Genomic DNA, 11,425 nt, shown 5'->3' with positions numbered 1-11,425 from the left:
CTCCACCAAGTCAGCTGATAATTTCCTCTTTTGGGGTGGTGCCAATTTGGCTACATAAACAACCGCCCTCAACAGCCTGAACATCAGAAATAAGAGAGAATTACGATGCTATAGGACAAGGCAAAGAAGCCCTCATACAAATCTGGTTCTAAAGGGTTGCCTTTGACAGCAGTGATCTCCAAAGCCTGAAACAGAACCACTTTTTGCTGCAGATTTCCTCAAAATGGAGATTAGCTTCTGCACAGAATGAGGAAAGTGCTGAGGCTTCTGTTTCAGCCTATTTAGCAGCTGCAAGCAAGGCAGAACCAACTTTCAGTTTCACTTTTAACCAGATTTGGGACAGATAAAAGGAAGTACTTCTTCACACAGCACATAGGTAAGCCATGGAATTCACTACCACAGGATGTAGTGATGGCCACCAATTTGGATGGCTTTGAAAGGGGGCTGGACAAATTCCTGGAGGAAAATGCTATCAATGGCTACTAGTCCTGATGGCTCTATGCTACTTCCAGTATCAGAGACGGTATGCCTATGTACACCAGTTGCTGGGGAACATGGGTGGGAGGGTGCTGTTGCACTCATGTCCTGCTTGTGGGTTTTCTGTGGGCAGCTAGTTGGCCACTGTGTGAACAGAATGCTGGACTAGATGGACCTTTGGTCTGATCCAGCAGGGATCTTACATTCTTACCTTCTTAACCAGTTGACATCAAAGATGTCATGTACCAGCCTTTCCCCAACACTTACACAGAATATCACTGAAGATGTCAAGCTAACAGGAGCCCCTTGTTAATCCATCCCCCTTCAAAACACAACTGCTGCTCTTGGTTCTCTTTTTAACCCACCCCTAAAATGTCCTGTTTGCATTCTGTTCGGTCATAGTGAATTAACTGTGCACTGTCCCCTTAAGTAGAGCCCAGGCTTCCTGTTCCCTCTCTTTTCTCCAGATTAGGAGGAACTTTGCTGCAATTTATGTAAAGAGCCCCATCAAGGAGCTGTACAGGACCCTGCTTAATAACTTGTTATATCCATAACACCGATGTGGAGCACAAATTAATATGGAAGATTCAACAGGCAATACACTGCCATCCCTCTTCCCTGGCTCCTTTGCCATCTTCTGCTCCTCTTCCTCCTGGGAAAGGCTCAGTTCCTGAGGTCCAAGTGAAGTCCATTTTGCCACCTGAGTGGCAAAAGTTGTTCTAGGTCAGTGGTAGCAAGTGTGCTACAACTCAGGTACAGAAAGGCTGCGTTCATATGTAACACTAAGCCATGGGTTATGTTAACCATGGCTTGTTCCTTTAGCCATTATTGTCTTGCAGACAAGCAAACAACTCATAGCTTCTTTTCTGTTTCTCATTTGTTTCTCTCTGGCCCATTTTGCCAGCTTTGGTTTGGGGGCTGTTCTTTCTGAGCACCTGTTTCATGGCAGACAGCAGCACAACCAGGCCAGGAATAAGCCATGATTCTGGGTTCAGACATCATGACAAACCATGGTTTAAACAAGCCAGACTTCATAAGCCAACAACAAACTATGGGTTCTATTTGTTGTTTATAGCTGATTTTTTTTAAAAAAAGTTTGTGAGGATGGATTCAGACACGACTAGCCAGTTTTTAATAAACCGTGCTATCTGTAAACCTGTGATAGTTCCATTCTAATATGTATGGTTGTACCTATGCAATTCTCCCACCCCATTATCCTTCATACCTTGGCATGCCTTTGTTTCCAACCTACTGAGTAAGAGTTCTGGAGAAACATGCACAAGAGGCTCAGGGCTGACTTTATGCCATAATCCCGCAGAGTTGTGTGTCTGCAGTTGCACTGGGTTCTGTCCAGGGGGTGCCACAAACCTGTGCCATTGGTGCCACAGCTGGCCATCTATGTCCTAGGAAACGGATGGCCAACTTCTGTCATCTCCAGACAATGGTCCAAAGAATGTTCAGCTTCCTAATAAAGTTGGTCAAATCTAGCACACTTCATAGTATGTAGCATATGTTCTCAGGCATAGCACGTATAGAATAACAGAAATTTCTTACACCTTGAAAATATTTTTGGTATAGCTGCCAGATAAAACTGCTGTGAACTGACCCATTCAGCTCTCCAGTTATCAATTTGCCCTATGTGACCTAGGCAATGCCTGTATAATAGGTTCAATTTTCTAATGGTCCCCATTTAAACTGCTATCTTTCTTTTACTTCTTAAGGGCCTACTTGAGATCCTGCCCTTCTGGACCCAATGAACAGGTCACAAAGTCAACAGATTTGGAAGAATAAACATTTTATTGAACACAAACATCCTTTACTTTGGAAATATATATGAGGCATATTTTCTTGTTAGTCAAGTTAGGATTATCCTGCATTATTTCTCAGATACCAAAAGTGTTAGTTATAAAATATAAACTTATCTTTAAAAAGCACAGAAGCTGGTCAATACATTATAGGAACTGGCACATGAAGGTAACAGCCCACAGGTTATCTACTCGTATGAGCAGAACGTCAGAGGAAAACTGCAGTGCCTGCCTGCATCCATGATCAAGGTGTGCTGGCATTTTTTTCCCCCTGAAGTAGCACTCCAGTCTTCCATTAATAGCTCCCTCTGCTATTAATTAATTAATAGCAATTAACAGCATTAATACTTCCACTCACATGAGCTTTTATTTATGATCCTGCTCATTAAAAATGCCGCCTCAGATTCAGGATGTCACAATGTGATCCCTGCTAAGATGAAGCAATTGAGCGTATAGGAGTTATGGACCTCAAAAGATGGATTTGAGGTCTGCATTTTCATAGCAATTGCATCACACTCCACTGGCAGGAGAAGGAGCCTGGCAGCATTCCACTTAGAGGCCTCCTTCTCCTCCCTATTTCACTCAATGAAAACCCTGCGGCTAGGCCAGCCATGCCACCATCTTCACATACCTGGCTGCAGCCCTTTTGGATGGCCTCACTCCCAATCAATTCCTTTCTGTTAAAACCATTTAGAACAGTATCAGAAGTAAGTGTAGTCCCTGTAAATTATCATTTCCCCCCCCAAAGTTGCCACTGGGCAAGGAGATATCCTGCAAAAATGTATATGGTGCTTTTCTACATCCACATGCAATGACCAGCACAGGGAGATGTTTCCAGGCAGTTTGATATGTCCTTTATACCCATCAGGGCCTTTGTGTAGCTGTTGTTGCTTTCTTTCACAAACAGCTGGTGTATGTGGAGCAAGGAGCCACGTTGGGGCTGTGACATGGGGAAGGGAGCTTTTAACCTCTCCCAGAGATTCACTCTCCCCCCCCCCCCCGACACACACACACACACCTGCTCTTCACAATAAGAGGAAAGCTCAAGAATTCTGACTGGGACCACAATGCGGGCAAAGGATTAAAGCCCCCCACCACCCCCACTGTTGTTGTTTATTTGGTCAGTCGCTTCTGACTCTTCGTGACTTCATGGACCAGCCCACGCCAAAGCTTCCTGTTGGCTGTCGCCACCCCCAGCTCCCCCAAGGTCGAGTTCGTCACCTCCAGAATATCATCCATCCATCTTGCCCTTGGCCAGCCCCTCTTCCTTTTGCCTTCCACTTTCCCTAGCATCAGCATCTTCTCCAGGGTATCCTGTCTTCTCATGATGTGGCCAAAATACTTCAGTTTTGCCTTTAATATCATTCCCTCAAGTGAGCAGTCTGGCTTTATTTCCTGGAGTATGGACTGGTTTGATCTTCTTGCAGTCCACAGTTCAAAAGCATATATCTTCCTTTGCTCAGCCTTCCTTATGGTCCAGCTCTCGCAGCCATAGGTTACTACGGGGAATACCACTGCTTTAACTATGTGGACCGCTGTTATCAGTGTGATGTCTCCGCTCTTAACTATTTTATCAAGATTTGTCATTGCTCTCCTCTCAAGAAGTAAACGTCTTCTGATTTCCTGGCTGCAGTCAGCATCTGCAGTAATCTTTGTGCCTAGAAAGACAGAGTCTGTCACTGCCTCCACATTTTCTCCCTCTATTTGCCAGTTATCAATCAAGCTGGTTGCCATAATCTTGGGGTTTTTTAAGTTTAACTGCGACCCAGCTTTTGCACTTTCTTCTTTCACATTCGTCATGAGGTTCCTCAGCTCCTCCTCGCTTTCAGCCATCAAAGTGGTATCATCTGCATATCTGAGATTGTTAATGTTTCTTCCAGCGATTTTAACTCCAGCCTTGGCTTCATCAAGCCCAGCACGTCGCATGATGTGTTCTGCGTACAGGTTGAATAGGTAGGGTGAGAGTATACAACCCTGCCATACTCCTTTCCCAATCTTAAACCAGTCCGTTGTTCCGTGGTCTGTTCTTACTGTTGCTACTTGGTCATTATACGGATTCCTCAGGAGGCAGACAAGATGGTATCCTCATACCACCAAGAACTTGCCACAATTTGTTATGATCCACACAGTCAAAGGCTTTAGAATAGTCCGTAAAACGGAAACATGTTTTTTTCTGAAACTCCCTGGCTTTCTCCATTATCCAGCGGATATTGGCAATTTGGTCTCTAGTTCCGCTGCCTTTTCTAAACCCAGCTTATACATCTGGCAATTCTCGTTCCATGAATTGCTGGAGTCTACCTTGCAAGATCTTGAGCATTACCTTACTGGCATGTGAAATAAGTGCCACTGTTCAATAGTTTGGACATTCTGTGGTGCTTCCCTTTTTTGGTATGGGGATATAAGTTGATTCTTTCCAATCTGTTGGCCATTCTTGTATTTTCCAAATTTGCTGGCATATGGCATGCATCACCTTGACAGCATCATCTTGCAAGATTTTAAACAGTTCAGCTGGGATACCATCATCTCCTGCTGCCTTGTTATTAGCAATGCTTCTTAAGGCCCATTCAACCTCACTCTTCAGGGTGTCTGGCTCTAACTCACTGACCACACCATCAAATCTACCCCTAATCCTTCCTATACAGATCTTCCGTATATTCTTGCCACCCCCAATACCACAGTCCTAATTGAGCTCAGTCCCCCTGCACTGGCTCTCTGTGGAAAACCCCCAACAACCACCCAAGGGCAAACTAGGTGACAAACATCATGTCCAGATTGGCCCTCAGTCACTCTATAACACAGGCCAGCACCTAAGTCTGCATTGTTCTACAGTCATGGAAGGGGTCCAAAATGTTCTTCTGGGCCACTGTACATAAGATTCTTGTAACTGATTCTACTGCATACTTCATCCACAATGGAGAGAGGGGGGAAAAAAGGTAAAGGTGCCCCCAACCAGTCGTGTCCGACTCTAGGGTGTGGTGCTCATCTCCATTTCTAAGCCGAAGAGCCAGCGCTGTCCGAAGACACTTCCGTGGTCATGTGGCCGGCATGACTGAACACCAAGGTGCACGGAACACTGTTACCTTTCCCGCCAAAGTGGTACCTATTTATCTACTTGCAGTTTCTTGCTTTCGAACTGCTAGGTTGGCAGGAGCTGGGACTGAAGACGGGAGCTCACTCCATCACGCAGCACTCGGGTCTTGAACTGCTGTCCTGCCAACCTTCCGTTCTGCAGTTCAGCATCTTAACCACTACTATCCAATCCCACTACATCGAATCAAAATTCTGAGAATGTTTTTCAATTTATGTAGCACTATTCTTTGAAGGCCTCTCCCAAGGAGTTATCTCAGGATTCACTGATGGAACTGTTAACATGAGGAGCACACAGAGATGTATTAGTGCAGCCTTCCCCAACCTGGTGCCCTCCAGATGTGTTGGACTGCAAGTCCCATCAGCCATGCTGGTTGGGAGTAATGGGAGTAGAGGTCCAAGACATCTAGAGGACACCAGGTTGTGGGATGCTGTATTAGTACATTTTCCTGGCCAGCTGGACCAAGTGAATGGGAAATAGAAGCCTGACAAGCATAAAATAGAGCTTTGTCAATTATCACCAAGCACCCTTAGGTGGCTTTCTTGGCTCATCCTCAATCATAGATGAATCCAGGTTCTGGAGGGTAGCAGAGGGAGCCCTGGACCTCAGCCTCCAAACTATAGGCTCTTTCTAGGACTCTCTGGGCATCTTGTGCAAAGCTATCCAGAGCAGTATGTAGCAGGTAATAGGCGGCTACAAAAGAGAGGCCCCCAGCTAGTAAGTTGTCCAAAAAGGGCACCTTGTTCTTCACCAACCGGGCGGCCACCTGCCCATAGATGGCAGCGTGGCTCAGGATGGCCTGGACGGCATTCTCCGAAAAATCTTTGCCTAATGTTGAACACACCTGATTTTTCAGTTCACCATGGGGCTTCGAGGCTGTGATGGCCAAGGCCCTGAGAGAGTCATCGTCCAGGCCAAAACTCCGGCGGTAGGAGTCTAGAGTGTTCATAAGCATGGGGACGTTGAGGTGGAGAGGAAGGCAAGGCAAGGCTGAGACAGCACACGCCAGCAAGGCCTTCTTCCAGATGTGCTTGCGTAGCGACTCTTTCTTCTTTTGCACAGCCACAGCGGTGACAGTGGGGAAAGAAAGCAGCAGGGCATGCCGTTTATTGCCCTCCAGCTCTTCGGCCAAAGTGTCCTGCAAGTGCTGGAAGTCAAATCTGTGCAATTCAAAGCTGGAGATCAGGAAGACCTTGGGGGAATCCAGGCCTTCTTGCTTTAGTTGGCGGATGCAGTCCATCTCTATCTCCCGCAGCACCTGAACCTGCTGGAAACGAGTTGGTCTTCGTCGCTGTGAAGCTCGCAAGTCCTGGTCCACCTTGGAACGGACAAAGTAGAAGCGCTTGCCCATGGTGCCCACAGCATGGGCCAGCTTGGCATGGTTCTGCCGGAACCGCTCCGATGCCACGATGATGAAGAAGTCATATCTCTCCAATCCCATCTGCTGCAGGTACTTCTCAGCTTGGAAGCATGGGGTGCCAGTGCCTGGCAAGTCCCAAAGCCGGACACTGGGCAGGCGAGGATGCTGGTAAGGTGTGGGAGAGGCTGTGGTCTCGATTACGCCAGTAGGGGCAGCACGGGGGTCACCATCATTAAGCCCCAGCAGAGCATTGATGAAGGTGGACTTGCCAGCGCCAGATTCACCTGTCACTGCAATCTCTAGAGCGGTGGTCTCCAGTGAATCCAGGAGAGACTGGACCTGACTGGACACCTCCAAGACCACACGGGACTGGATCATGTAGCCCATCTCTCTGAGGTCCATCTCCTGGATCTCCATGGTGGATGTTCTACTAAAGGTACAAAAGAAAAGAAGGTAATCAGGATTCTTTCTGTTCACATCTGCTAGCTTTTCTGGTTTCCTGCAAGACAGTGACTAACCACTGAGGCTCAGTTTCCTTACAGAGCTCATAATAAGCAAAATCAGGAGCCAGATGCAAAAATGGGACAGGGCTTCTGTAACTTTCATTAGTTGTATAGAAGGAATTTTAGCCAGTGCTGTTTGTAATACATGGGTAAGAAAAACTACACTTGGTAAAATTCACTCTTCACAGTTTATGGGTCTGTCCATACAGCCAGTATCTCTTTGTCAAGCTATTGTGATCTGGATGTTGGACTAGATGGATCTGATCCAGGGAGGCTCTTCTTATGTTTTTATGCAGATCACTTCCAATGTGGAAGTAGTGCTTCATTTAAATCAGAACTTCCACTCTTTCTCAGGCAAGGTTACTAGTCATAGTGGCTATAGATTACCTCCAGTATTAGAAGCAGTATGCCTTTCAATACCAGTTGCTGGATGCTATTGCACTCATGTCCTGTTTATGGGCTTCCCATAAACATCTGGTTGGCCACTGTGTGAACAGCATGTTGGACTAGATAGGCCTTTGATCTGCTCCAACAGGGCTCTTCTTATGTTTTCAAGGTTCCAAACTAAGAAAGGTTGTGGTGCAATTGCCAGCTATTTAAGAAATATATATTTATTAAGCCCAATACATTTCAAACAGTTGTTCTTCCTCAGGGGCTTTCTGAAACAACACATTTCAAGCTGATATCTGCAAACTACTGCAATTTATTTCAGAAACAAGCTGGACTTTTTTTTTAAACACACACACTTTTTTGTGCACCTGGAGGTGTCTTTCCTTCCTTTCCCTGTGATTGGAGTCCTTCTGTTTTTTTTTTTCCTTTCTTTCCTGCCATCTATTTAAATCAGCCCTTAAAGGTACTAGACCCTACCCATCTTTCCATCTGGCCATCTGAGTCTTCCAGCTTTAACGCCACATTTCATATAAATACCCACAGTTCCCAGAATCCGGAACAGAACCAGCAGGATGCCATTCTTATTCTTATTTATTACGTTTGTGAGTTAATTTTTCAACTTACACAGCATTCAAAGCCACAGAATAATGAAAGGAAATCAATTCAACTAGAAAGAATTACAAAAGTAAATCAGCAACCTACAAACGTTACAAAACAGTAGTCAGCAATAACTACTGAATTCCCCAGAGAACAAAACAAAATTCCCTTCCCTCCAGCCTTGCAGTCTCCCCATACTCACAGAGTATACTCCCAAATTAATTCTGATGGGGAAGCAGCAAAGTAGAAAACAGCAGATAATGGAGGGGGTCCTTTCGATCGGTTGTAGGAGGAAAGGAAAAAGAAACCATCACATGAAAAGGAGGTGGAGCTGCCAAGCAGGAAATATGTTGGTTAGGAAACGTGTTGGTTGGTTAGCCTGACAAAATAGCAGCCTATGGTAACATCTTATGAAAATAAGAACAAATGCAGGGCTAATCCTGATTGGCTACCATTATTCACCCTTTCTGGCCCGCATCACAGCCTGAAAGCCTTCACAAAAGAGGCACTCAGGATCCAGGAAGTGTTGTCCTTTGCAAAGCGTATTCCGAGGGAGGCTCAGCCAACCAAGAAAGGGAGAAAGTGACACACACCTTTGTGGCTTGCTAGATCGCTTTCCATTGTTGTGAAGCTTTCAAGAAGGCAGGAGAAATTAATCAAAAGGGGTAAAGTGTGAAGGGAGAACCCACCCATTGAACTGATGTTGAGATGCAGGCCCTTTTTGAGACTCTGAGAGGTCCCAGGGGCTGAATGTTCATTTGAGAAGACCTTTCTCATTGCATACCATGTAATTTTCCTCTCACCTGGACCCCCCACCCCCAAATATGTATGTGTGAGGCCTTAGGCAACTGCTCATCCCTTCCCAAAAGGGTATGCTAAGATGTTGTCGGGAGGCGGGGAAATCGGTGAGATCGGTGCAGAGATGAAAATCAAGATGAAAGTAATACTGCATCCACAAAAAGCAAACAGTATTAGGTGAGAACTACACAGGTACCTCACCTTTCAAGCCAAAAGAACAGTGCATGCCCACTACCAATATTATCTTGTTTTATCTCCACTTACCAGTCAGAACACAAAATGGAGTTATGAATTATTGCTTACACTCTCTCCACTTGCTCAAGCTGTGAAAAGCTTCCAGGACTGCATTAACTGGGTCTGGTTTTCTTTGGAGAGAGCACTGAAAACTAAAGGAGTTCTTATAATATTTGGGTGTTTAGTTTTTACAAATTTACAGGTAGAGCATAAGGGGAAGCAAACAGCATGCACTTTTACTGGGCATCAAATCCACTACAAATCAGATCTGCAGAGGCATCCTGTACCCCAAGATGTGTTAGCCTCTCTCTCTCCCATTGCTTTTGTTTTTCTGTCCTACAAACTCATCTTTTGTTCATTCCTATGCATACACCACATATTAGCCACCGCTCCTTTGCTGGGGGGGCGGGGGGGGGGCACAAGGAATATGTCCAGTTCCTGCTCTGATAGCTCTGCTATTCCAAACATTCTAGAGATATCTTCCAACCATTAGATCCCATTCAGAAACATCAGCTGAACATCCTGGACTCTCTCTCTTTTGTCCAAATCCCTGACCATGAGCAGACATTGCTTTAAAGCAAGATCCCAGTGATATTTCCACTGACAGCAATCAGGCAGCAAGCCGGCAACATTATTTATTACTACTATTACAAATGAGACCTGCAAAAAAAAAATGTTGCAATGTATTCTCACCTCCTAATCAGAGTACTCCTGTTCAGGGTTCCAGCCAGCCATGCCCTCGTCCAGCATGCTATTTTAGTCTTGGTCATCCCCCTCCACAATTTTGTTTTTCTTTTCCAATTGACAGTGAACATTGGATAGGTACTGAGCATGGTCAGTCCTCACTGGGCTGCCCGGGAGGAAAGGGTCCGGAATTGTCTATTTAGATATTTTAGCAGAGATTTTGTGCTATTGCAAACCTTGTTGTTGTTCAGTCGTTAAGTCGTGTCCGACTCTTCATGACCCCATGGACCATAGCACGCCAGGCCTTCCTGTCCTCCACTCTCTCCCGGAGCATGCTCAAGTTCATAGTCATTGCAACAGTGATGCTATCTAGCCATCTCATCGTCTGCCATCCCCTTCTCCTTTTGCCTTCAATCTTTCCCAGCATCAGGGCCTTTTCCAGTGACTTTTCTCTTTGCATTAGGTGGCCAAAATATGTGAACTTCAGAGCATGCTGATACCTTCCTCTTCTTTCTCAGTGGCCCCATTTTGACTGCAATCCTGTCGGCACTCATCATCTTAACGCACGATTAAAAGGAGTTGTTGTTACATGGTGCGTTGCATCTATATACATGGTGCTGTAGAGTTAATTAGCAAAAATAAAAGACAAGTCCCTGCCTGCAAGGAGTTTATAATCTAAATTTAGACAGTATTAAGAGACACACACGCGCACACACACCTTATGCGGTATATCTTGAATCTTCCCATAATACTCCATGCATCTGATGAGGTACACAAAAACTTATGCCAGAATAGTCTTGCAGGTGCCACCAGACTTTTCATTAGTTTTGCTGCAATAGTCTAACACAGCTACCCCTCTGGAAATAATTTAGCCAGGAGCACTTTAGGGTGGCTGCGTGTCCTCTTTTTACAGAGGATCAACCTCTATTTGAAGGGCTGCCGGAGTACTGTCCTCTGTTTTGAACGTGTCTTCTGTTTGAAGGGCTGTCCATTCTAACTCCAGTTGAAGATAAAAGAACCATAATAATGGTTGCGCATCCATACAATTTGCATCTATACATAGAAATTAGCATATGCAAATCAGTGCCCTCTGTTTGGGCGAGTTGATAGACTTCCTCGGGGGGGGGGGCCCCGATTCATAAGTGGCCACTCTAACCACATTACTTCTTAGGGCTCCATTTTCGTACACGCTCACTTGCCAGCACATCCCATTGAACTCAGTGGGACCTACTTGCAAGTAAACATACGCATGTTGCCCTGGGCTGCACTTTGCCCCAACGCGGCCCTTACCACCCACGGGGCCACCCTCTTTTCCCCACATCCATCCTTTCTCCACAGACACTCGCACAACACAAGAGGTCTAGGTTAGGCCCCGAGGCCGCCTCCCCTAGCGCAGTCGTCTCCATAGTTACCACCAAGCCTCGCGAGAGGAGCCGCTGATGGAGCGGGGGGGGGAAAGAAAGCAGGCTACGTGACAAGCCTCTCATAT

The 11,425-nt window shown here is 45.7% G+C and overlaps 1 protein-coding gene across 5 annotated transcripts; it reads right to left on the bottom strand.

Moving 5' to 3' along the window:
* Positions 1-352: 352 nt before the first annotated feature.
* On the bottom strand, positions 353-11,380 carry LOC146337742 (interferon-inducible GTPase 5-like). 5 transcript variants are annotated; one of them, XM_084815206.1, is made up of 4 exons: positions 10,643-11,380; positions 9,946-10,553; positions 8,423-8,551; positions 353-7,160 (listed from the first exon to the last, which is right to left on the bottom strand). In XM_084815206.1, exons 2-4 carry the CDS (start codon positions 10,083-10,085, stop codon positions 5,924-5,926), a joined length of 1,506 nt encoding a protein of 501 aa, XP_084671332.1. In that variant the 5' UTR covers positions 10,086-10,553; positions 10,643-11,380; the 3' UTR covers positions 353-5,923. The 5 variants fall into 5 exon arrangements, with proteins under 5 accessions (XP_084671332.1, XP_084671331.1, XP_084671333.1 ...); XM_084815205.1 differs by having other exon boundaries at positions 10,655-11,380; XM_084815207.1 differs by having other exon boundaries at positions 353-7,157; positions 9,946-11,380.
* Positions 11,381-11,425: the final 45 nt, after the last annotated feature.

The sequence above is a fragment of the Heloderma suspectum genome, chromosome 10, assembly GCF_057233095.1.
Source record: "Heloderma suspectum isolate Gila_16-S chromosome 10, 16-S_ref, whole genome shotgun sequence".
Lineage (NCBI taxonomy): Eukaryota > Metazoa > Chordata > Lepidosauria > Squamata > Helodermatidae > Heloderma > Heloderma suspectum.
The sequence above is the reverse complement of the archived record's forward strand: the minus strand, read 5'-3'. Positions and strand labels throughout refer to the sequence as shown.